This window comes from Simochromis diagramma, unplaced genomic scaffold (assembly GCF_900408965.1).
Source record: "Simochromis diagramma unplaced genomic scaffold, fSimDia1.1 OVJJ01000649.1, whole genome shotgun sequence".
Lineage (NCBI taxonomy): Eukaryota > Metazoa > Chordata > Actinopteri > Cichliformes > Cichlidae > Simochromis > Simochromis diagramma.
The window spans coordinates 127,851-153,604 of NW_024387444.1; the positions used below are offsets into that span (position 1 = coordinate 127,851).

Genomic DNA, 25,754 nt, shown 5'->3' on the forward strand with positions numbered 1-25,754 from the left:
CAATTTCTGCTTTCCAGATCTCTCTTGGAAAAGGGCATTTTTAATGTCAGACACTTTTTACCTGCTTGAAAGTGACTCTTATATATATGAAAGTCACTTTTTATTGCAGCTTCTACCTTGTGACAGGATTTTGGTTCTGTCTCACAGTGACTTGATATCATTAATGAGAGCACAGCACAACAGCCGATAGGCCCAGAGTTCAGTTTTATGAGCGTTAATATGCAAACTGTCATGACCATTCATCAGTGGCATGAGTACCATTCACAGAGAATTGGAGAATAGCCGCAAACAGCGCTGTAAAATGGTGAAGTAAGGCCCTGTCCTTGCTTCAGAGATGGTCATTCCCTTTTCATGTAAATGACCTCCTTGCCTCCATGTCCATAATGGTCTGGGATAACCAGGAATCCTTCAGCTTCCCTGCCCTGTATTAGCCTAAGAATACATCATTCACCATCTTAAAGTGTTGTGATTGCAGTCATTGGGCATCAGTGGTTCAGTGATCATTGATCAACGGCCTATTGTTAGTCATTAGTGGGTGTTTTCAGTCATCATGCAAATGAACTGCTTATAATGCTGGGGAAACCTGCAGTCAGCTGAAAACGTCACTTTGATGGAAAATGAAACGTTTTTCCCACTGAAACGTACCTCCAGATCAACAGATTCAACTTTGTGGGATTTTCTTACCTGGATGACTGAGCATAATTCATAACTTACTGTTATATAACTATGCTATTATAGTCTCGTGGATTTTTTTCAGGTAATTTGTCTTTTGCTTTTCTTTTCTTTTTCTTTTGCTGTTGGACCCACTTTTGTTCATACTCATTGGTTTTTACTTAATAATTATATATTGTCTATATAAACATCTGATTCTATGTTAACCGTTGTTCTGTAAATCGCAATTTTTTTGTTGGGTCAGATATATAAAGTGTGAAGAGGATTTAAGAAATATAGAGCGCAGCCTCCCAAATTATACCTCTTATACAACAGACCAGCTTCAGCTTGTCTCAACTTGAAATTTGAAAGCCTCTGTGGCCCTTGGCTTCCATGGAAGCCTTGATTAGTTGTATATATATTTTTTTACATTCATTTAATGAAAGCAAATATTTTATTTTTTTTAATGTCCTGTATTTAAAATCTTAGTACTTCAAAAGGGAAAAAAGTGAGACATGAGAAATGACCGTTCAAGTTTAGCTCGACTTTTAATTTGAAGGAGCTGGAGAAAGGACTACAAGAATGGCGCTTGGAGCTGGCCGGTTGGGCCTAGCCGAAATAGTTGTCTTAACATTAGCCTGAAATCTGGCATGTAAATCTTTTCAGGTATAGAATTTCCCAGAGTTATGCGCGCATTTCCAAATGTTCGGCAACACCTGATGATTTTCAAGCTTAGTCGTGACCGTTTTTTTTAAACATTCTGGCCGGATGTTTTGACGCGATATCCGAGCGTTGCCGGCGATGTAGCGGCCAGCGAATCTTCAAGCAGGAAAAAGCGCCAACTTCTGTTGCACCGTCTGAATTGTTAAACACTCCGTAAAGCATTTCGAGACGGGATGTTTAATGGAAAATATCAAACTTAAACTGGAATGAAGCATTCGGGTAAGTTTTCTTTCTCGACTCAGCTGGGATTTCAAAGAAGTCCTTTTTGGCCGTGAACAGTTTCAAACGGCGTGCTTTCTGTTTTCTCCTCCCACTTCTTCACCGCACCTTCTCGAGCCAGTTTGTCGCTGTGATGTGCGCAACGTGCTCAAAAAAACAGCAAGTTATTTGTTGCTACCCTGTAATTTAAAGCGAAAACAGTTGCTAACGTAAACCGTGCTAGAGCGGTTGTTTGTGGGTAGGACTGAAACAAAGTACCACCTTTAAGTTAGCGTTAGCCAGCTAACATGTTACATAATGCGTGGTACGGTCAATAATTCGACTGTATTATTGAGAAGTGTGTGCTTGATTGGACTGGACCTGTCCGTGTGTAGCTACACAATAGCGGACCGTGAACTTAAGTGCGCAGCTACGTTCGTTCTCGTTGAACTCTGATGGCGCCCGCTGAAATTACATTGTGTGTTTCCATTTTTCACCAGTGAGGTGCGCTGTTGCGTCTCAGTAGGAATTTAAAAGAAAAAATCGCCCTCAAGGTACCGGGAGGAAAGATGCCAGGTCTGCAGGGTGAAAGTGTGGTATCAGCGGCTCCGGGGAGCCCAGTGAAGAAGAGTAAACTCTCTCTGAAGTTCTTCCAGAAGAAGGAAACCAAGCGGGCTCTGGATTTCTCGGAACCTCAGACAGAAGAACCCAAAACATGTGAGCCAGAGGAGCCTGAGGCAAGGTAGGTCTCTGCTACCAGTGTGCGTCAAACACAAATAGTTTTCTAGACTGATTTGTTTTGGGCAGCCCGAAGCACTCGTTTTCCCACAGTTACATTCAGATAGTTATGGGAATTCCACTGTTGTTGTGAGGGCAGGATAATGCACGTGTGGATGAGTGATACCTTAGATTTTAATAGTAGGCTTCATCTCAATCAAGCTGGGGTTACACTTCAACATTAATCTCAGTGTAATCATTTTAAAACAGTGTGTGTGCGTGATGGTGGATGTCATTTGTGAAATTCAATTTATTAGCTGCTGACTTTCTGTTTGCTTCCTTCTTAACTGATCAGCAGCTGCGATCAGGTGGTCCCGGGGCCTTCTCAGTGTCCTTCCTCGCCCAGCCTCCTCCTGTCCTGCGAGAAGAGAGAGAACTTGGTGCCGTTCGTGGGGCTCAACAATCTGGGCAATACCTGCTATTTGAACAGCATCTTACAGGTGAGCCATTACCACAGATGGAGTTAATTTCCAGCATTAATAGATGTCACTTGTTCCAGTGTTTTAGTACAAATGGTAGGATGGGTTTAAATATACTGAAGGAAAAGTTGAAAACTGCACAGACACTTCACAGTGTGTGTGGTTTGTTCTTGTGCGATTTAAGTTGCATTGAATCCTCAAACCTGTTCACCTGTGTTATCCCACTCAGAAGTGGATGTTGTTGTGATGCCGGGAATGTTACATTTTCTGATGGGGAAATTGTGGTTCAGCGGCGACCGTGGCTCAGGGGGTTGGGAAGCGCATCTGTAACCGGAAGGTCGCCGGTTCGATCCCCGGCCTCTCTGTCCTGGTCGTTGTGTCCTTGGGCAAGACACTTTACCCTACCGCCTACTGGTGTTGGCCAGAGGGGCCGATGGCGCGATATGGCAGCCTCGTTTCTGTCAGTCTGCCCCAGCTGTGGCTACAACCGTAGCTTGCCTCCACCAGTGTGTGAATGTGAGAGTGAATGAATAGTGGCATTGTAAAGCGCTTTGGGTGCCTTGAAAAGCGCTATATAAATCTAATCCATTATTATTATTATTATTATTAGTGTGATGGCAGTCTGTGGGCAGCTTTGGACTGTCCTACCTGCAGAGAGTGTCTGTAGTCAAATGGAGGCAGTGCTTAAAAAAAAAAAAAGTGGTTCAACCGGTCTGTAGGCTACTACTGAGTGTTGTAAACAATGTACAGTGTTCACTGCAACCTCTGACTGTACTGCTCATACATTTTTTTTATTTTATTTTTTTAACTCCTTTCCCTGTTCTGGCCCACTTGGCAACCAATCAGCACATTTCTGGTGGTTAAAAACCTGTCTCTGTAGGTAAATATCTCTGGAAACAGACAAAATCTCAGGAGCATAAATTAAGCACAACGTTTTCACTTAAATACTAGTTGCTAATGGAATCAAGTGATGGCACATCACTTTTCTGAAGTATGGAGTTAGTTTAGTGAGCAGGATTTCATGTACTCACTTCTTTAATAGAAGATATGTAATTACAGTAGCACTTATCTGCTTTAATAGACTATGTGCACGTTAGCATATGCTACTTCTGGTGCGGAAACTCCTGTAGGGAGCTTTGTTTCCGGTGTCCTATTCACGCCTTGTTTACGGTCCAAAACAAGTTAAGCAAATGAATGAATCAAGCGGCGATTTACATTTCTATAGATGTCTTGGGCATTTACCCAATATATCTGTAAATGATGTTCATCGACTTGTCGATATTTTTTCCCCCGCGCCTCAGAGCAAAAGAGAAAAGGGATTCAAATTTTATATTTCTCAGTATCTGTAAACAGAGGTCCCTCGTTTATTGCGGGTGTTATGTTCTAAAAATAACCAGCGATAGGTGAAATCAAGTAGCCAGTTTTATTTTTTGACGGTGCAGAACATTTCGTCGACATACAGTACTGCACTTCAGAGTCACACTGCTAGCTATCGATTCTGTACTGCACAGGAGAGACGTCACAGAGGAGAAACCGCGAAACAGCAGGTGAAAGGTGAACTGCGTTAAAGCGAAGGACCACTGTAATTTTGAAGGGAAGTCACAACATACCCTTCGTAAATACTAATGTACAGAAACCGTTACCAGCAATCATTCATTTTTTGTGTGGCTTTTTTTCACGGTTTGTTAACATGCTGTGTAGGTGTGTACTTGACTAGCTGATATCGACATAATGGGGGAAACATCTGGTTTGACTATTCTTCACCTGTAGTTTGAATGCTGAACATTTGCCTGTTTAAATCATAAGACCAGTCACTATACAGAGATGTGCTTCTGAATGTGGACGATGTGACTTCTGATTTTGTAATGCAGTTCTGCTTGTGTTGATTGATGTAAACAACTGATCGATCTAAACTCTTTAAACGTCAAAATTGATCATTAGATTTTTTTTATGACACAACAGTGGTGAGTGTTCCCACCTTCTGCTCTTTGTAACGTAACGCGATCTTTCCGTTTTTGAGTTTTGGACATGATTTTGGAGGATATCGTCGCAGTAGTGATTGACCGCAAAGTAAAGCTACCGGAAATGTACAACCCTACATCCGGTCTCAAACCAGGAAGTTAGCATTTTCTTGTGCACAGGGTCTATTGTAATCAAAGTTAGGAATAGTATAGAACCAGATTCTTTTTCTCTCCATCCTTCTTTTTTTTAAGGTTTCTAAACAGGACTTTTTTTAACCTTACTTTGGATGACTAAAGAGCTTATTGTAATAATTAGAATAATTCTGAAGTGCATCCAACATGCGAAAGCAAGAAGCTGTGTGACTAATGACTAAAACAGAACGGTTTAGCTTCATATTTGGACAGTCATTTTTAACAGATTTTTGCTATTATGTTGAGCCGGTAAAGGAAATTATATTTCACTGTGACCATTACTGGGTTAATGGGAATTACTGTTGGACTTTAAGTACTGAAGCACAAATGACTGTGAAGGTCATGGACACGTTTTTCGCACTTATTTGTGTCATCATAATATCACCAGCATTTAACAACCTGATTACTTGAAGATCCTTTGAGTTTTCCACTCGTGTGGATTACTTGTTATCACATCCAGTTTAAAATCACAATAATGATGTGTTGATGTCTGATTGCATCTGCAGGTTCTTTATTACTGCCCAGGCTTCAGAGAAGGCATAAAGAAGCTTCACGATCTCTCCATCCAGAAGGAGAAACCCAAGGAAGAAACTGAGAAAAGCGAAGAGGTACGTGCATAATAAATCACAGCCACAGTGTGGGTCCAAAGTTTAGCACTTATTAACTCCTCTGATGGGAGATGTTGCATGCTTCTTTTTAAAGTTGTTGAACAATATAGTGCACTCTAGTCTTCAGAGCTTGAAGTTAATTACGTGGGACTCCCCATAAGTTTTTAGAACTGAAGAAGCCTTTTGGACAAGAGGTGAAAACCTTCATGAACCAAAAACAAGTCCAGTAGCCTTCATCTCAAAGAGTTATGACACAGTGCACTGTATTCTAATTGTAAAATATACAGTTTTGAAAAAAGAAGCAGCATTAAAGGAGGGTGTCTGTCTTCTGAGCTACGAAAGCATATTTCAGTAACCTTTTTACTCTGTGTCATTTTCCTACAGCCACACTGTCAGCAGTCAGACGGTGTGTCGGAGGCTCTGCCAGCTCACATCGAGCTTCTTGGGAGCTTCAACACTTTGATAACTGCAGTGGAGCAGCTGCAGTCTAGCTTCCTGCTTAATCCTGACAGCTTCACCGATGGAGAGCTAGCCACACCACCGCGCAAAATTCTGCACACGCTCAGGTAAAGATTTGGCAGTTTCAATAAATATTTGTAACCCAGTTGCTTATTAGATCATACGCTTGTGTTGCTAGGTAACCAGTTTGTTCCCACGCTGTCTTTTTTCTAGCACGATGACTTAATGGCTTTCGAATATTAAATGTTACTAAACACCCAAATATTGTCACATTGTATATGTGCATATAACATTGATTAAACACTTAGTTGCAGTTAGATGCACATGTAGGATCATGAATGTGGAGCTTTGATCATTATTATGCTGTTTAAAAGGTAAAAACTTGTCATCATTAATGCTCAGTCATAGCTCAAGCTGATGAGTTGGTTACGAATCATTTTTCAAGTAAGCATGCTGACATGTTTAAACTCCAGATTGGCACTTTTGTGTTTTTGAACACTTTCATTAAAATTGCCATTTTCTGTCAGTTTGACACAAGTTTGTGGTTTTGTGTCGCAGGCAGCTGAACCCCATGTACGAAGGTTATCTCCAGCATGATGCTCAGGAAGTTCTGCAGTGCATCCTGGGATATATCCAGGAAGCCTGTGATACTATCAGGAAAGAGCTGAAAGTAGAAGGCGAGGAGGAGGATGTGTCAGAAGTTAAACTCGAGAATGGTCTTGATTTGGGGTCCGGCGGCTCTGGCGCAGAATCCAAAGCTTCCACGGAAGAGGATGGTCAAGTTGCCGGGAAAAGAAAGAGCGACACAGAAGTGGGGAATGCCAAGAAAAAATCCAAATCCCTGAAGTCTAAGAAATTAGATTCTGCAGAGGAAAACCTGAGTAGAAATAGACCCCTCACTCGCTCCAAAAGGAAGTCCTCCAGTGAAATCACCATGGACAGCAGCCAGAATAAAGGTGGAGAGGAGGCGGCAGGTGAGGAAGAGACGAAGAAACCAAATGGGGAAGGAGGAAGCGAAGATGAGGGGAAAGGTGAGAAGACGTGTAAAGAGGCAGATGGGAAGAGGAAGAAGAGAGCTAAGTTGAGCTGGCTGAGGCCGTCTGGAAAGCAGCCAAGTATTTTCTCCAAGTTCCGCAGCGTGGGAAAGATCAGCTGCACAACTGTGAAGAACCAAAACAAAACAGAGCAGGAAAATGGAGTGACGCACGACGAAAGCGAGAAAAACCTTCAAGAGCCGTCCAGCCAAAATGCATCCGAACACAGCAAGGCTCCTAAACATCAAGGTACGTGACCTGTGATCATCGTAAGAGGCAGCGATTATGAAGAAAACGTTTAGTCGAGAAAGAAATGACTCACTTTAACCTCTTAAGCCCCAAGCCTAACTGATCTCCTGCCTTTTTCCCCCATATCACAATTAATGAATTTAAATGAATAAGCATCCCAAAAAAAGCAGAAAAGTTGGGACAGACTAAATGTTTGGTCATTCACTTTAACTTTTAATTTGTACTTTGACGTGCATTAGGAGCCTACGTTTATTTATGGAGTTATAGATGTTACTAACTGTGGATTTTATGTTCGTTCAGCAGGCCTGAGCCTCATGGAGCGTTTGTTCCAAGGTCGGCTGGTTCTGAGGACTCGATGTCTGGAGTGTGAGAGCTTCACAGAGAGGAGAGAGGACTTCCAGGACATCAGTGTCCCTGTGCTTGAGGACCAGCCCAGCAGCCCCGATGACCTCTCTGAGGGTGAGAATTTTTACAACTATTAGTTGTAAAATAGTAGTTATGGAGGGTTTTTTTTGTGGGTGTGGGTTTTATTTTCCCCCTTTTTATCTTAAAAATCTTGTTTTGTTTTTTTTCCAGTCTCACCAGACCCTAAACCAGAGCTGAAGACTCTGAAATGGGCCATATCTCAGTTCGCTTCGGTGGAGCGCATTTTTGGGGAGGATAAATACTTCTGTGAGACCTGCCATCACTACACAGAGGCCGAGAGGAGTCTGCTGTTTGACAAGACTCCTGAAGTCATCACTATTCACCTAAAGCGCTTCTCTGCCAACGGTTTAGAGTGAGTCCACTGAAGTCTCAGTTATCACACTGCCGCACTACACGAACTCTACTGGAATGAATTTGAGCTAGTGTTTGAAAAAGTGATCGCTGTACCACATACTTAGACTTAAAAGATTCTCATCATGGAGAAATAGAATCAGTCCTTTGCTGTAGATGAGTTTTTACTGCTTTGATCTCTAGTTTCTAAATGTACTCTTATATCTGTATTGTTCTCTCTTCCCAGACTGGACCCATATGCTGGTCTTTCTAAAGTGAACACTCCCTTACAGACTCCTTTGACCTTATCCCTTGAGGAGTGGTGTACCCAGTCCTCATCCACTAAAGGTCAAAACTATCAGCTGTTTGCTGTCGTCATGCATAGTGGTGTGACCATCAGCAGTGGCCACTACACTGCCTACATCCGAATGTCTGATTTAACAGATGTGAAGATCTGGCTGCAGGACACAAAAACTGAAGAGAAGGTGGAGGACGAGGTGAAGGAAGACGAAGGTGCTCTGGTGAAGGAGACGGTGCTGGACTACGATGATGGAGAGGTGTCTTTCAGCCTGAATACGAGAGGACAGCGGCGCAAGAGTTTGGCAAGCAGCAAATCAGGGAGCAAAAAGCTGTCAGAGGGGGGTGTCGGACTCTTGGGAGGCCAGAGGAGTGTGTCCAGCTATGACCTCGGGAACAGCAGCAGTAAACACACAGAGAAAGCAGCTAGCAGTGGTTCGACGGAGGGTTGTAATAGGAGAAAAACCATCAACATTTTGAGCCAAAACACTGAAGCTGGACTTAAAAAAGAGCCCGAGGCAGTAGAGGAGACATCGCAGGCTTCCTGTGGCAGCACAGAGACCAAAGAGCAGAAGGCTTTAAATAGCCTCTTGGAATATGAAGGGAAATGGCTGCTGTTTGATGACTCTGAGGTGCGTTTGTTTGAGGAGGAGGACTTCCTGCGAGCCTGTTCTCCTGAGACGTGCTGCTCATCAACCCCTTACCTGCTGTTCTACAGAAGGATGCCTGAACCTGGACACTGAAATAGACAGACCTTACAGGAAACTGAGCTCCCAGGCAAAAGACGGATGGAGTTTTTGCAATACTTCAAACAGTGCCAGACATACTGTGGCTGCCACATTTACACTGAAACTGAAGTGACTTTTCAGCCAAGGAAAACTAAACCTGCAACAGCCCCACGGTGGGATCAAGGCGCTTCCGCCTTCTCATCCACTCATGTGCAGGTACTCTAAACAGAAACGCCCAGTTGGGGTCAAAGTTTGTTTTGTTTGTTTTTTTGAACGTTAGGGATGATTGGTTGTGTATTTTTGTTTTTTTGGTCTTTCTTCAATGTTGACTTTGTATGGTTTGTTTTTTACAAAATGGCAAAGCACTTTGAACTAAAATTTAATCAAGTAAAAATGTTGAAAACTGACTTTCCCCCCCTGGGTGCAGCAGTCTGTATTCTGTTCGAATTTGAAAATGTTCTCATGTTATTTTTTTCAGTTTATCAGAAAAGCTTTTACCCTGAAGCTTTTCTCATCAACTGATCCCTTGTTTTGTGAGGGTTTTTATATAGAAACCTGTACAATTTAGCTGTATATCTGAAGCCTCAAACTGATGCCATTTATACAGTGAAACCGACAGATTCTCAGAAACTCATTTAGTTACAACAGATATTTACAACAAACACTCAGCTGTCTAATAATAATTAAAAAGTTTCTACATGCTTCGTTGACACTAGTGGTTTATGCAGTCAACAGTTTCAGGCTCAGATGTCAGATTTGTCAGAGTGAAGGACGCAATTTGATTTTATCAGTGAACTATCAGGTTTTTATAATATGTTATGGAAAACTGCTTGTTTGATATTTTACTATAGAGCCCAACCGATTTAATGTGAGCACGATTGATATCTGTATAGTCTGACCACCAGAGGGCGCGCTGCAGATTCTCTGTGGCAGCTTGTGATTGGGATGCCACAAATGTAAAAGGCTCATTGAACAGAATCGGGTGGAGCATAAACAATAATTAACTACATATAACAAATGTTAGAGAATTGTTTGTTTTGTGTATCTGAAATAAATATTAGAATGAGACTTTTAAATGACCAAATATCGGTCTGAAAACAGTCAGTCTCTAATGTAGTGTACAACTGTCAAGTGAGATGTTTGCACTAGTCAGGATTTTAAGATCTGAATCTCTAATTTAAAACTCCTTAAGCTGTAGTTCAGTTTTATGCTGCAAGGAGGGTCAAAAAGCACAGTATAAATATCATTATATACAGTTCATGGTTATTATGGGGAAGAAAAACTGCCCACTGAGACCATGATTTAGCTTATGACCTACCTCCATTCTTCTTTTAAAAGAGAGAGAACAGTTTTTAAAGTTCATTAGAGATAAAATAACAAAGTTAAGACTAAAACCGGACTGATGGAAGTTCTCAAGCAGCGAATATTCAGTTTTGTACTTGCATATTGCTGGTTTTGAAATCTATATTTAGAGATGTATATACATATCTATATTTTGATCTATTAAAACAAATCACCATCCCTCTGATTAAACCTATGTAATATCAAGTTGTCTCATGACAGATTTAAGATACTATAGTTGAAGAAAATAATAGATTTTCCTCTTTTGCATTAATATGCTCCATATCTGATCTAACAGCCTAGACACAAAACATTTTAACTTGATGTGGTAAGGTAAGTTTCCTGTTTATGATGGACTGAGTCTTTTGTGACAATTTATTGATTAGTCATGCATAGCAGATGATAGATTTTTTTGGGGGAGGGTTGCATCAATTGAGCTTTAAAAACTCAGTAAAGGTAACTTTGTTCATCTCAGGTCTAGTGATGGTTTCAGAGATTTACTTGGGTCTGATGAGCTGTCTAAGTATTACAAACCCTTTTCACCTGTCTTTCAAAGATGAGTTTATTATTTAAAGTGAAATGCTTGGTTAAAAGCACCCTTACTGTGTTTTTGTGTCCTTTTTAACTGTACCATTCCAGTTCTCATTATGCGGAAGTGGCATAGTGGGGTTTCAGAGTGAAAGCAATAAAGTTTTTACCTTCACACCAACTTCATGCTTTTTGTCGTCTTGGTTTCTGGCCGACTTACCTCAAAGTCCATAATAACAGAGAAACATCACATCAGACCACCTGAACATTAAAATATTTATTTAGTAAAATATTTAAAATAAAACAAAACTACATAAAATTATACAATGAGGTTTAAAGTACCTAAGTTTAAAACATTGGCGCCTCAACTAAAAACAATAATAAAGCATCATGATAAATACTGGTACAATTTTTTTGCATGTTTTAAGGTTTCTCTCCCATTTTGCATTACATAAACTTTCAAGTTGTAAAATGCAATGCTACACCATTAAAAAAAAAAAAAAAAAAGTGCACACATGAAAATTGAGTACAGATTTTTTTGACACATCGTACATAATTAAAAAGACACCTTGACTTTTAAAATTGTAAGAATTTGGCAGAAAAAAAGGGTGGGTTTTTTTTTGGCACTTTACTGAAATACAGAACTCTGGAGCATTCTTCATAGCTTGCAGCCATTTCTACTGGTTCCAAGAGTGAGTGCTGACATGAGCTTTGTTTTTTGTTATTTTAAGGTAGCATGGGGACAGTATAAGCACTTGAAATGACTAGCAAAAAGAAATTCTAAATGCCAAGGTATCTCTTTAATTTGAAGTTCCACTTGTTTGCTGCGCTGATTGTGTAACAGTTTGTCTGTAAACAAATTAAGACACTGGAATGACGTACCAAGCTGCAAGTCTTTTCAACCTTTTGTTTAAACACGCTTTTTTCCAAACACTGACCAACTTTCAAGAGACACTCCTATTTACACTGGAGAATAAATTAATATTGCAGTTTCGGTTAAGTGTTTGTGTAGGTGTACAGGTGCGCTTGTGTGTAGTTCTCTTCATCTTCAAATGTCAAGCTTGCGAAGACTCATTCTGCTGAAGGAATCTCTGCAAATTAAAAACAAAAAGATGTTAACGAGGACAAAAAAAAGAAATAAAATACTAAGAATTTTGAGCTGTCACAAGAAGCTGACCTGAAATGTTAAAGCTGCAGTAGGAAGAAATCTAGAAAAGCCTAGTATGTGAAAATAGCTGACCTCCTGTAGCTCTACCTTCTCACAAGACGAGCACAAGCATATAACACATGCTTCATACATGCTACAAATCAATGCTGACCCCAGTCTCACAGGCCTAGAGTAACCACCAGGCAACATATTGTGAGGGAAAACTATGTATTCTCTGGTTGCTGTAGTTGCTAGACTTTGCTGTCAGTCACTGTGGACTTAATTTTGAATGTCCCATTAACGGAGGCCTTGGGGCGTGGTCAGCGACTCCCAGGCAACCACTGGTTGTATATTCTGCGACTGTTTGGCAAGTGATTGGTGGCAGTTGCTAGCCATTTTCTGTTTTCCAGTTTGCGCTGCACTATTTCAAGATTTACTACAGCTCTGAGAGTAAATAGCATCTGCGTCTTAAATGAAAAACCACAGACGGCTTGCAACAACCTGCAGATGTTTTTAGTGCAACCAATTTCACTCAGCAACAGCTAGACCCCCTTGCCAATGAATCAGGGAATACACGTTTTTTCCGACTGGAGATGATTGAGTTATGTAATGTAGTATTTGATCTGTAGCCCACTGCCTGTGATTGTTCAAAGTATTTGTAGTAGATTTGAAAATGCTACATGTTTAATTTTGTCAGAACAAACTGCCCCTCGTTTTTGTTTATTATTGTTAACTATTCTAACACTGTTATGTTTACGTACCGAGGTTATACCTCGTTACGTCAACAGATGATGCTCTTGTACTGCTGTGGAATCACTAGAGAGACAACTTCGGTGTCCTCTCGATAAATCCACCGTTTTTTATAATTAGCTACGCCGTGCTCTCGAGCCTTTTTTGTGTCCAATGGCAACATAAAGAAGTTGCCCAGCCAAACTGCAGCTAATTTTGGCTGCTGCAATTTTAAAGCCCTGAAAAGCATATACATATACGTATATTTCCATCAGTACACTTTTTATCTGTAAATCTGTAAACAAAATCACAAATGCTCGACATCCTTGATAAAAAAAAAATATAACTAATTTATAAAATGAACGGACACACTGAAAAAATGATGTTCTGTGGGGTCTCTTCCTTACAATATAAAGTGCCTTTAGGCAACTTGTTGTGAATTGGTGCTTTATAAATAAAAGGTAATTGCATTCATTCGGATTTTACTAAGTCTGTGTGTGGCTTGGTTGTTCCCTTCATACAACAGGTAAATTCTTAACTGATAAATAAAGTTGCACGAAAAAAAGTATGATGTATCCTTAAACATTTACAAATCCAATTCATTTTTAATTTCAGAATTAAAACTGAAAGCATTTCCCTCTAACCTGAACAGTGAGAAACATGCAAACGAAAAAAAACAAACAAAAACACAACACAAAACGTACTCCGAGAAGTCCAAACTACCTTGTCAAGCTGTCCGTTTGCTGCATCGTTTTTACAGAAGCAAAAAACCCAAAACAAAAGCAAAACAATTTTTTTTTTAAAAAGACTGATTTAACTTAACAACCAAGAAATTAATCTCTACTCTCACTCACATCGTACATACACATGGAGAGAAAGCCTGCTTGGCCCTACCTGTGCGAGTTGACCTGCAGTACAGGCTTATAAAGCTGGGGGATCTTCCTGTTGATGAGAGGCTGCAGTGCCTCCTTCAGCCGGTGATAATTCCTCTCCAGCTCCCTCTGGTACTCCTTCTGGTCTGGACCAATCAGGCTCTTGTTTTTGCGTAGGGCATCCTCACACCTTAGACAGGGAAATATAGTGCGATACTGTTATGTAAATACACAGCACGTGTTCTCTGTTTCAAATAAAATGATCGACTGAAAGTCTAAACAAATTTGGTGAGTGAAGTGAAAACTTATAGCACTTGGGTGCTATAGTCTGGTTATATAGCAACACAGCAACCATCAGTGGTATCGTATCATTTTTACAGCTTGTACAGGGTGAGAGGAGAAGGTTTCAACTTCTGCCTAGAGGAAGGACAACCCATACCTTTTGGTGAAGTCTTTAAAGCAGAGCCGAAGCTTATTGTGGTGTCTGTACAATTTTGGGTCACTGGGGATCTCCGACAGGAACACCTGAGCTACCTCCAAAGGACCCTTGGAAAAACAGAACAATCTCATAAACATCAGCTTTCTGTTTTATGAATCAGTAGTGCTGTAACTAACAGTTGTTGCATGCTAAAAATTCAAAACCTTACCTGGTTTACAGTTGTGCCTACTGATCCCTGAAGGACCATCTGCAGCATCTTGGCATCGGCAGGGTCCTGGTGGGTGGCAAATGCCAACTCCTGAGTCTTTTTCTGCATGTCCTCTATTGCCACTTCTATCGGTGTGGATATAATCTGGAAGAGTGACAGAGTGGTTGCATGAAAAGGCTGAACATTTGTGGAATTTGCCTGTGAAGAGCAGGCAGACTGTAGACCTACTTCCTCTTTGTGGATGATGTTGATCCGTGTCTTGATGTACGGGAAGGCGTGGGAGGTGGTGAGGATGGTCTTGCGTTTGAACTGTTCGTGCAGGTCCCCGTGTGCTCGCCCATCCAGGGTGAAAGGAGTGCAGTAGACGAAACGTCTCAAGTTGTAGTTCTTGTCAAAGTATGTGATGCGGTCTTTCATTTCGTAAGTGTCAAAGTACGGCTCCACGTATGTGATCTGGATGAATGCCTACAGTAAGAAATGTTTTTGGGTTGGTTTTTTTTTTTTAGCTAAGACCATTTCCATCCGTTTAACATATGTTCATCTCATTTATCAACACTAAACCTTATTTGGGTCCAGCTTGCACTTGTCCACAGGGTTGGAGTCCTTAATGACTTCTACCTGGTCCTCTCCAAATCGCTCGCCATAGAAACCCTACCAGAAAAGACGAAGAACAGAACATTTTACTCTTTCACAGAAAACAATTAGACTCATAGAGGGAGAACGCGAGCACAGCATAGTTTACCTCTAGCCTGTGAGAGATTTCAGCCAGCTTTGTGATGGCAGGCTCTTTGTACACAAACTCTTGCTCATCCAAGTCGCCAAACTTCGTACCATAAAATCCAACTCTGAAGTAAGTACCAAACATTCTCTTTCCATCCTGAACAGGCAGAGGGAAACATTGATAAATGGGTTAAAAATGAGGCAGAACACCATCACCCTGCTACAGCATACTGTGTTATACTGTGGAACAGTAAGCATTTGTGTATTTTTACTTTATTAGATTTTATAGCTCTCTTCACAGAGGCAAAGATGACAGAAAAAGATTATAGTTCACTGAAAGAAATGGTATGCCTACAATCTGATATATATGTAGCTATATAGCTACATATATAACAACAACTATTAGAAGTTTCATGCAGTATGTGATTAAATCTGTTGGTTCTGTTCTAAAAGCTGTATGTGAGTGTACTGAAGGTTCAGACAGAAAGTATGTGATTTCAACAACCTGTTTTTTGTTTTTTAAAACAAGGTTGTTCAGCAGCTTTTCCACCGCAGTTAAGGACCTGACAGAACTCAGGCAGGTAGCAAGTATTTTTAAAGCCGAAACAAATATTGATATTTTGTCATTTAAACATCTGACCTTCTGATATATCGACTGTTTCATGTGTCTGAAAGAAAGAAAAATCCCATAAAATAAATAACTACACAATTTGTTATATGTAGTTGCTTATTTACTTGTTTGCTCTCTACCCGACTCTGGGAAGTTGCACAGTGCCCTCTGGTGGACAAACTATGCAATATCAAATAGAAGAGTGTTTCTTCCATCTCTTCTTTACATTTTTCTTTTTCACCAAGCAGTTATTTAAAATACAAATACCGACTGTCAAATAGCTAATATCGGGCGATGATACTGGCCTGCTAATAGATTAGTCAGGCTCAAGTACCAAGCAAACTAGGTCAAACATCAGCAAGAAAAAAGTGCCAGGTTTAGCTCTTTTCCTTTCAAGCCCTCTCTTTTTAAGCAAACTTTCTTCTGACTGACTGCATTCTTGCAATCAGAAGGTTTGAAAAGTACGTGGGTGGGGCTTCTGTGCTGCAGCTGCCAGCATAGAAAAAAAAAATCTGAACCCTGACCTTTGGGTCATAGGAATTACTTTCATATTATTAGCTTCTCATTATTTGACAGTTTGGTCCTGTTTAAATATTATTATAACAGTATACAAGCCAAAAATAAAGAAACACACGAGGTCCACTGTAAGTAAACACAGTAGACATTTGGGTTTATAAAATGGTCAGAAATCACTAGAAAATCTATATAATTATAACAAATACGAGGAATGCAGATGAATTGCCTTTATTATGCAAGCACAAATGTGCTTTTGTGAAAAATCCCAATCTAAGCCAGGAAAAACACCCTGCAGTGTCTGAAATGTATCTATTGTTGTCAACGTGAACTCGACATCTCCTTTGCACCCAGCTTGTAAATGCTTGTGTTCTTCATGTGTGCATTTTTTGCCCATGTTATTAATAAAAACAGCTCAAGTTCACAGATCAAAGCAGCACCAAAGTTTTCTAAATAGAAGCCTTAAAGTCACAAACAGACAGATAACAAAAAAAAGAAAGAAAGACGGAGCGGGAGGGGAAAACGTTTGTGAAACAAAACAAGGCAAAAACTACTTCAACCTCAACCACCCCGTTACGTCTTTGGAAGTTGTTGACAGGAAAAACATCCATCAACTACAATTTTTTTTTTTGCTTAGACCTCTACCTGGAAAGAAACATCCAAAGGGAAGCCCCAAGATCAATCAGCAGGTACACCATGAGTGCCCAGTGTGTAAGTGCGTGTATGGCAGGAAAAAGGAAAATGATGTGAAAATCTGAGGCAAATGCTACACAACTTGATGCACAAGATGTTTAGATAAAGCATCAGGGTAACTTAAGGGAATATCAAAAAAGATACAAGTCATGTATTGCTAGTTAAACCACTGATTTGAAAATGTTTTTAAACAGTAATTAAGGAAACCCTGTAAACTAAGAAACTTACCACAAGACACAATTAAGTAAAGAAGGAAGGGTCGGCAACCAGGGAAATCAAAAAGGAAAAAAAAACAGAACAAATTTTAATCAGGATTGGGTTCCTCCAGAGAATTTTAAAAACAACACAAACTAACACACAACAGTAAAAATATCTCCACTGATTGTGAGAAAGAACAGAAACTCATTGTGGAGGATCCAGATCATGCAAAGGCAGACAGCGAAGAATTTAAAAAAACAAAAGTGAGGGGAAAAAAAACAAATAATCCACAACCCTCGGAAACACACCATGCACGCTCAGTGCGCTTCCTGTGCTCTGTCCAATTCATGCAACAGACCATGAGAACTCAGAGGTTAATACTGTTAACAAAGGGACAGAATGCATGAAACAAAAGTCAGGGGTCGATTTAGTTTAAACTATTAAAAGAAAGGGCAAGAATAACAACCAATCAAAATCAAAAGGGATAAATCAAGTAATCCTGAGATTACTGTGAGTTGAACCCTCTTAGAAAACAAACTGCCTTTGGAGAATTTGGTTCCAGCCTCGACCCAAAGTCTGCAGCACCTTGCGTGTTAAAAGGCTCATTTAATTGTGTGTGGCAAGAATGACCCCACGGCTACAGCGGGATGGCTAACAGACACCTTTCATGTCAAAACAGTGCACTGAAATCGAGCCCTGTGGTTGAAGATGAGATGAAGTGTGACAGCTGACGCACGTGTGTGCCCACCGACACACCCAGCAGACACATAGAAGATGAGGAATGGAGGGGGTAAAACGGTGGATTGTGCAGGTGATGCATTCGCTGAGACTTTTGTCATTAGTGTCACACACCATGGCTCCCATGCACAGCCTGTCAACACTGTCACATGTAAAGAATAAAAAAAAAAATATAAAAAAAAGACACAAACACAAGCTCCTCTTCCAGTGTAAGAAGAGTGAGGAGAGAGGAAAACGGTGAAGGGTGTTGTTGCTTAGACAGCGAGCGTCCCCAGCGGGTAAAGGGGCAGACAGTTGATGTTGTCTGCAGATGTTAATGGATTTGGATGTATGTAACAAAGAAGAAGAATGCCAACAGCTAGCAAATAAAAAGATGAGAGTAAATAAAAAGAAAATACAAAAAGATAAACCACATGAGCAGGGCCAAGCAGGAGCTGTTTAGTCACCTACCTCCCAGCCAGTACTCTGCGTAACAAAGAGAATACAGGACATGTGAACGACAAGACGCATACGCCCTCCGACACGCGCACACGCACACACACACATACAAAGGATGTTACAATAAGGAGAATGAACGCTTTGAAACGAATCCAGGTTACTAAGTTGTCGAGCTGGAGAACAGAGCGTGTGACAGAAATATTCTTTAAAAAAAACAAACAAACAGAAAAACAGGGATGCTTTCTTTACACATGAATGTTTTTGTCACTATGAAAAAGTCTGCTTTGCAAGAGCAGTTGCTCTGCACACCAGATGACTGTAACCCGTCTGTGTCACACAATCCACACAACTGGCCTTTAACAAAAAATACAAATAAAAAAAACACAGCTGGAATCCAAAATGTCATGCATGCTTAAGTTCATACTTCACAGAAAAGTAAAGCATGGTGGGTATCAGGCATAAATAAATATACTAGGATTTAACTGCCAACTGATAAGATCATGCAAAGCTGTGTCTGTGACAGCTGGTGTGTACGCAACATTAACTGGAATCCATTGTTTTTCTGTGTAGTGACTCATATCGAGACTGATGTATGTACATTTTGAAAGTCCTGCAGATAAGAAGCTTTGCTCCTAACATCCTTTTTTGTTAATTGGCCTTGATACATCTACACTGGCTGTTTAACATGACAGTTAATCTGTGTGAGAAAAGTGTACTTGTGCATATATTCATATGACAAAAAAAATTTCTCCTTTTCATTGTAAGTGCTGATCTTGATACTATACCGTAATTACTTAACTCTAATTCAACCGCACACGTCTTAAATTGTGTTCACTCAAGCAATTTTTTGGATAAGCCGCATGTGAGAATGCAAAGCATGCATTATAAATATGAAACGATTTTTGCCCTGCTAGCTCCATAGAACAAAGTCTATGAATGTCCAATTAAAACTATGTTTGAAGAGAGCCCATGACTTTCTGGAGAATTCCTTTAAGCCCTGCCTCCTGCACCCTCTACCCAGGCATTGTGCCACATAAAATAAAACAAAAACAAATGGAGTATTTCCAGCAGTGATACTGTATCTGACATGGACTGCTCCAGACAATTTCCTGACCCGATTCTCCTGACACTGTCTGGAATTTATTTATAAAAACAGCTTTGGTGGATTTACATAAGAAAAAAAGAAAACAGAAGTAACCTTGTGTATCCCAAATTTAATCTTCTCATAGCAGAAGTTAGACAATGAAAACAATAAATCTAGGTCACACTGAGATATAAAAAAATTAATCTTAGAATTTAATTGCATAAATTCAGTGTCAGCTTGGCACCACAAACTGTTGGGAGTTGTGATTTGAAGAAGTAGTCTACTTTGTGTGTGTGTTTACCTGATGAACAATTTTGCCAAAGGCTTCCTGTAGTTTACCATGTATGGTGGCTAGCTTCTTTGCGTCCCTGTTGGCTTCGTGAATCGGGATCAGTACCTTATAAACCTCATTCACAGCCTCATACATGCCGGCCTGGAAGGATGAACAATTATTTTAAATAATAGCAGGTAAAAAACACAAAACAAAGAAATAAGCATCGGTTCATGTTTCCATCTCTCACCATGGAAAAAGAGGCAGCAGCCTGCTCTAGGAGACCCACGAGACCGATCTCAGTGAAATATTTCCCTGAACAGATTCCCTCCTCGTCTGGTGACACTACATCATCAGAGACTGCAGATTCCTCCAGCACATTTGAAGAAATATTCTAGAGCACATAACCACACATATTAAAAACAAATGAAGGTTATGGTGCATGCACAGTCATTGTAAGAAATGTGTTTCTGTAGAGGAGAGACATGCGCACAAACAATACCACAGGAATGCTCCTACCTGGAAGGTGACACAGCCTACAGGAAGATATTTGCGGTCCTCCAGCATACTTAGGTATTCTGCCACTAAGGCAGCACTGTGCACCAGACACTGAGCAGCCTCAGCATGGTTGTTTCTCTCAGAGTGCTTTCCAGCCATGTTCTGGAGCCATGTCAGCCGCAGGTCTGGAGATGTCTGGTAACCTTTCGCAATCCTTTAAGTGGACAAAAAATGCAAATGCACACACAGACCACACAGGAAATCACACCCACAACCAGATATTGACTAACTAACCAACTACAATGAATAAATGCTCTTTTAAGTAATCAAAAGAAATCGCTCCATTGCACATGGGTTTTGCACCTGTACATGAGATCTATCAACATCTCAGGATCTTCCTGGTGTTCCTTCATCTTCACTGTGTCAGACAGGATCATGTGCAGATTAAAAACAAGGTCCTGAACCTGAAAGCAAGAAAATACGGCTCAGGATAAAGAAGCTCCTTCTCCGGGATGATGACATGTTTGCAAAGTAAAAGGTCCAGAGAATCACATCAGCAGCAATCTGGATATTTTCCCTTTTCGAGCAGTGATGGAAAACAACTAAATAGCGAACCCAGTACCTGATCTGGGAACGTGGTCTCCCTCAGCTCCAGATCCTCCTCTGCATAGGTAAGGATGGTCTTTAGAGAGCGACGGAGGAACTCCTCATTGAAATTCTGAGATGTTCCAACCAGCGAGGAAAGAGACATTGTCACCTGCATCTTTACTCTTGCAAAGTTCTAAAAGTTCAAGCAAAAAGAAAAAACACACATGTTGTCAAAGCTGTTGGCTTTCTGCCGACATATGAAGAGAGAAGGAAACACTATACATATAATTTCTAAAAATATATTAGCACAAAGTCTGCTTTCAATAATGCATACATCAGTAACTGAACTAAAGTTTGCTATAACTGCACAGTTTGGTATTCAGATAAACCAGGTGAATTAAAGTTAACAAATATGTTATTTGTAATAGTACAGCCACATTCCACAGCTCTAACTTGTTCAACCCAACACCTCTGTACTTACATTGCCAATCTCAAAGTTTTGCCTCATGAGGAGGTAGAGGGAAGCACTGGCATGGGATCTGATCGTGCTTATGCTGCTGCTGCAGCTCCTCAGCAGTCGCAGACACAGATCAGCACACTGCTCTGTTTCTTCCTCAAAGAGTAGTTCGGGAAACTACACAGGCAGAGAGAGAAGTATTTATTACTATGTAAGCATGGAAGATGAAATAAGCATGCTTCACACATAAAGAAAGCCCAGTAGTCTAACCTTAGATACCAGGGCCCTCTGTGTGGCAAAACAATGCTGAAGGTAGAGGGCGCTCTGGTTGCAGGCCATGCTGTGGAGCAGCACCTTCAGCACTCCACCCAGGATACTCTCCTTGGATTCCGTCACTGATGCCGTCTGGAGGGAAAAGGACTTATAAGCAGCTGTAATAGGCCTCTGAACACAGCCTGACTGGGAATATATGCCTGTTTCCATTTAGTGTGGATACGTCTTCTTCGCTTACGTACCTGTACAATAATCTCCAGAGTATCAAGTATTATTAAATTGGCCTCTGTTGCGAGATTACCATCAATAAGAGCTTCATGTTCCAGCTCTGCTCTCGTCCTGCAAAGACACAAGACGATGCCGTCACAAACTGAACTCATACATTGCGGTGTTGATGATGTGCCACTGAGCGCTGCATGAGCTTCCAGTCACCACATTAATCCACTGCACAGAATCATGAACAATGAAGAAAATTTAGAGGAAAAACATGTTATGTGTGGTGTGGATGCTCAGCCAGCTGTGTCTAAAACACAAAACAGTATGTTTACGCTATTTGGTTTTTTTCTGGCAAAATCAAAGAAAGCCCTACAGTGAGAGACAGTTAGCCTAAACCTATCTGCTCTTTTCTTAGAGGAAATATGAAAGGCATTAAAAGACTGGCATAATTTAAAGTTAGAAAAAAGCAACCCATTATTCCTGATCTACAAGAAGAACGCAGTGACTTTTATTTTGTTAGTCTACATGTCCTAAAATGCCTGTGATTGAGATCTGAAATAATACAGAACTGCATAGGTGACCGATAAGAAAAAAGCTTTTGCCACATTTGACTTCCCCCCCCCGGCAACATCAACCAGGGAGCAACATCAGTCAGGACCCCAGAAAAACAAGCACACTGGTTAAAAAGCAGAACAGGCCCACTGCAACCACTACCAACCCCAATGCAGAGTTTGTTGTTACCAGGACAGAGGGACTGATGGGACAAGGGATTTGAGGGTCAGGGCCAGGATCAGGGGGACTCTCTTGGTGCTCTGATGTGCATGTGTGAACTTAAGTTAAAATGGAAAGGAAATGAATGTGAACAAATCACTGATTGCATTAGTTGCTAAAGTGTTAAAGTATCTCACTCAAAATTATGTTAATTCGAAAAATTGTTCATGACTTGGTGAAAGCTAAGAATCAAATACAAGCTAATCAGTTCAGTCTGCATCCACTTCACCTGTCGGACTTCCCACATGCATGGCAGTACACCTTAAAAGAGGCACTAAAGCAGGGAGGAATTTAAAGGAGCACACAGCAAATGTGGACCATACAATACCTGACTGATCTGTGACTCCTACATTAACACACAGTGACATGAGAGAACAAATGGAAATTAACAGAAGACAAATGCTGGAGCAGAAATGATAAAAGAACAGGAATTAAAATTAAAACAGTAAAACAAAAAGACATAATGCTATATTTTTTGTCATCATTGGACAAAAAATATTGGCAAAAAGATGCAAAACCTTCAAGCTTTAAGCTCCCGCGTTATAGAGATACTTTTAGATAAGAGATAGAGATACTTTAGCTAAAAGTCTGCACTGCAATCACATATTGATTGCTTAAAATCCACTGTGTACATTGTCCAAACCTTGGCAGTGGCATCCTGTAAAGGGTATAAGTAAACAATTTACTGTTAAATCAAAATAAAGATGCAATAATGGAGTGGTGCCACAAAAAATGAATATGACCATGAAGCCAAACTTTACATCTGGACTGATGAGAAATCTTTGAGATTCTTTTCATACATGAAAGAAAAACCATTTCCATCTCATGGTTTTCCACTATCTGAGGTTCATTTTGAACTTTAAGTCCTTTACCTTGTTAGAGTGTCTTTCTCTTAAGTGCTTTATTTGCAGCATTACTGAGAAATGGGACCAGCTTTTTAGTTCAACTTTTGCCTATTTTGTGTAAATTTAAAATGCAATTGGAAACAGACCTGACTCGTGCATGTGCTCCTAAGAGAATAAAGTTCCACAATGCCATTAAAAAACATGTATGTGTAGTTCCTCAGTCATCCAGGTCATGGTAATCTAAGAATCTTGTAAAGAAAAGCGACTGGACCTCTTGTGTCCTTTGATGTGGTCTCACTCTTCAATTGCATACCTACAACCGAGGCAGTGGAGACTATGGAGACTCCCACTAGGGCTTAAATACCTTGGACTCTCCACCATTTGGTCTTAGAACTGAAGAAACTTCTGAGAGGTGAATGTCTTCAAGAAACTTAAAGAAGTCCAGTGGCTTTTCTTTGCAAGCTCTTTAGATTATTAAAAAACTGTTGTGTTTTTTTGTGCATGAAACAGTAATCAGAAAAATGCCCTTCAACAGTTCAAAGGACCATACTTGTCCATCTTTTCGCTGTTTTGTCTCCAGTGGGTCATGTCTTTTCTCCATCGAAGGTTTTCCTGGCTGCCAAAAGCACTGCCAGATGGACTCCGCTCTAGATGATGGGGAAACATTATTTACCAGTTTCTTTTTTAAACAGTGATGAAAGAGGCTCCCTGCACGCAAAAAACGTGACAAACTGGCTGTAGCTATATTTACAGTACTTTCAAAAGGTACAGCTAAATAGACGTATGTATGCATGCACCTGTGTCCAGGAGAAAAAGCAGAATACACTGATTATTGTGTTGGTGTAATCCTTAAATTCTGCTTCTCAGCATTTATTTCTTCCTACCTGCAACTGTGTGAGTGTGCCTGAAGTTTAAATCTCACCTAGCTGCCCCCGGCTGCGTCGCACCATTTCCTGTCTGGCCCCAATGCTGCCCAGTATGGCTTCCTCCAGCTTGGCCTTCATATCTTTGGATTTCTTAAAGGTTAGGCTGTTCATGCGTTCAAACGCCTTCTTCCCCTGCATGGTGAACACAACATGGGCCTTGTATCCATGAGGTAGAGGGTGAATGGACGGACAGAGAACACACACAGCAGGGAAGTTACTTGCAGCGAAGCACCAAGCAAGCAAAGCGGGTTAGTAGCATGAAAAGCAAATATGCAAGCACAGCACAGCAAACAACCAACACACAGCATAGCATAAAGAGCTTGAAACACACAGAAGGAAATAGATAATTATAGAACCTTTTGAAAAGAAATGTAAAGTTAGATGGTAAATGTGAAAATATTTTTAGTTAAGTTAGTACTAGAGCACATGCAAAAGTTTAGTTTTGTAGTTTCACCAAGTTTCAATCAGAAATATTATCCAGGCTCATGAGCGCCCCCAATTTTAATATAGAAAATAAACAGAAGAGGTGGACGTAACCCACAATGTAGATTCCCCCAGTATGCAGTGCGCTCTCAGGTGGGTAATTAATGCTTAATTAGCTCAAACTGTTAGGCAGTGATTGTTGATGTTACCTTGTATTCAAAGCAGGAGACGCAGAGGTAGAGGAGATCCAGAAGGCGGTTGAGCTGGGACACTGACAGGTCTGTGAACCATTTCTGTAACACTAGCTCATCAGCATTCTTTAGCACCCACAGCAGACAGATCAGCAGGCTCCGACTGGACTCGGCCGAGAAGCTCCCGTGCTGACGACTCGCCTGGAATGCGAGAACACAAAAGGAGGAAGCAGCACAGGGCACTGAGATATTTCCATTAACTGCAGATAAATTGATACAGTCACTGTGTCTTGCAGGAAATTACCTGCGAGTTGAGCAAGAAGCTGCTCGGTCGGGACATCGGAGATGCGGTTGAGGTGCCTGCTATTGCCATGGCGACAGTCTGACTGATCATGCTGTTACCTTCTCCCTCTGTCTCTTCTCCGCTGGTGCCAACAGCTGCCCCCTGAGGGCCGCCCGGTCGACCCCACTGATTATGTGACTCTAATAAAACAAAAAGGAAAGAACATAAGTTGCCAAATAAGCAGACATGAGACAGCAGACAAAGATAAAAACTGAGGAAGATAATACATTTGTGTTTTGACAAGGAAATTATCTTGACAAAATTGAAAGAAGACCTGAGAAAATATTTAAACTAATGTAAAGGTTTAAAAAAAAAAAAATCAAAAAAGTAATCAAAAGATTTGTACATTGCTAACTCTTAAGCTGCTTCATACTAAAAATGTCACCTGTACCTGTAAAATCGTGGAGTTGAGGCAGTGCCTCCATGACAATGCTGATGAGAGGCAGGTAGAGCATAGCAACACGGGCCTTGACTTCAGGGTCGGCATAGCGAGGATCAGAGTCGTGGCTGGAAAGGAGGTTGTGAACGACGCTCACTACTTTCTTATGCAGACCGAACATCCTACAGCACACAATACGAAAGAGAAGAAGCAAAACAAATTTAAAAGGAAACGAAATGGAATGTTTCAGCTCAATCACGGGA

At 40.7% G+C, this 25,754-nt stretch overlaps 2 protein-coding genes across 16 annotated transcripts in view; one reads left to right on the top strand and one right to left on the bottom strand.

Annotated features, from left to right (window-relative positions):
* The first annotated feature begins 1,264 nt into the window (after positions 1-1,264).
* usp1 (ubiquitin specific peptidase 1) lies at positions 1,265-11,410 on the top strand. 2 transcript variants are annotated; one of them, XM_040013605.1, is made up of 9 exons: positions 1,265-1,593; positions 2,073-2,314; positions 2,645-2,789; positions 5,428-5,529; positions 5,914-6,095; positions 6,547-7,271; positions 7,572-7,730; positions 7,848-8,049; positions 8,275-11,410. In XM_040013605.1, exons 2-9 carry the CDS (start codon positions 2,142-2,144, stop codon positions 9,065-9,067), a joined length of 2,481 nt encoding a protein of 826 aa, XP_039869539.1. In that variant the 5' UTR covers positions 1,265-1,593; positions 2,073-2,141; the 3' UTR covers positions 9,068-11,410. The 2 variants fall into 2 exon arrangements, with proteins under 2 accessions (XP_039869539.1, XP_039869540.1); XM_040013606.1 differs by having other exon boundaries at positions 2,648-2,789.
* Positions 11,411-11,534: 124 nt separating this feature from the next.
* The window catches only part of LOC120722571 (dedicator of cytokinesis protein 7), a 38,248-nt gene continuing 24,028 nt past the window's right edge, over positions 11,535-25,754 (bottom strand). For 4 of the 14 annotated variants that reach the window (XM_040013595.1, XM_040013591.1, XM_040013598.1 and 1 more), the window contains 21 exons: positions 25,504-25,673; positions 25,074-25,252; positions 24,788-24,970; positions 24,152-24,287; positions 23,780-23,876; positions 21,640-21,736; positions 21,395-21,529; positions 21,149-21,301; positions 20,702-20,860; positions 20,443-20,543; positions 20,101-20,293; positions 19,832-19,975; positions 19,612-19,743; positions 18,239-18,253; positions 15,059-15,184; positions 14,878-14,967; positions 14,545-14,781; positions 14,317-14,460; positions 14,109-14,215; positions 13,692-13,859; positions 11,535-12,012 (listed from right to left, as the gene is read on the bottom strand). In XM_040013595.1, coding sequence (XP_039869529.1) covers positions 11,970-12,012; positions 13,692-13,859; positions 14,109-14,215; positions 14,317-14,460; positions 14,545-14,781; positions 14,878-14,967; positions 15,059-15,184; positions 18,239-18,253; positions 19,612-19,743; positions 19,832-19,975; positions 20,101-20,293; positions 20,443-20,543; positions 20,702-20,860; positions 21,149-21,301; positions 21,395-21,529; positions 21,640-21,736; positions 23,780-23,876; positions 24,152-24,287; positions 24,788-24,970; positions 25,074-25,252; positions 25,504-25,673 — 2,809 coding nt within the window. In that variant the 3' untranslated portion in view covers positions 11,535-11,969. Of the gene's footprint in view, positions 12,013-13,691; positions 13,860-14,108; positions 14,216-14,316; positions 14,461-14,544; positions 14,782-14,877; positions 14,968-15,058; positions 15,194-18,238; positions 18,254-19,611; positions 19,744-19,831; positions 19,976-20,100; positions 20,294-20,442; positions 20,544-20,701; positions 20,861-21,148; positions 21,302-21,394; positions 21,530-21,639; positions 21,737-22,712; positions 22,731-23,779; positions 23,877-24,151; positions 24,312-24,787; positions 24,971-25,073; positions 25,253-25,503; positions 25,674-25,754 lie in introns of all 14 variants that reach the window. The other 10 variants (XM_040013596.1, XM_040013592.1, XM_040013599.1 and 7 more) reach the window with 6 other exon arrangements.

Coding starts and splice junctions, on each gene's coding strand:
- usp1 (XM_040013605.1), top strand. CDS start 2,142: ATGCCAGGTCTGCAGGGTGAAAGTGTGGTATCAGCGGCTCCGGGGAGC. Junction 2,790..5,427: donor ATTTGAACAGCATCTTACAG/GTGAGCCATTAC, acceptor TTGCATCTGCAG/GTTCTTTATTACTGCCCAGG. Junction 6,096..6,546: donor AAAATTCTGCACACGCTCAG/GTAAAGATTTGG, acceptor TTTGTGTCGCAG/GCAGCTGAACCCCATGTACG.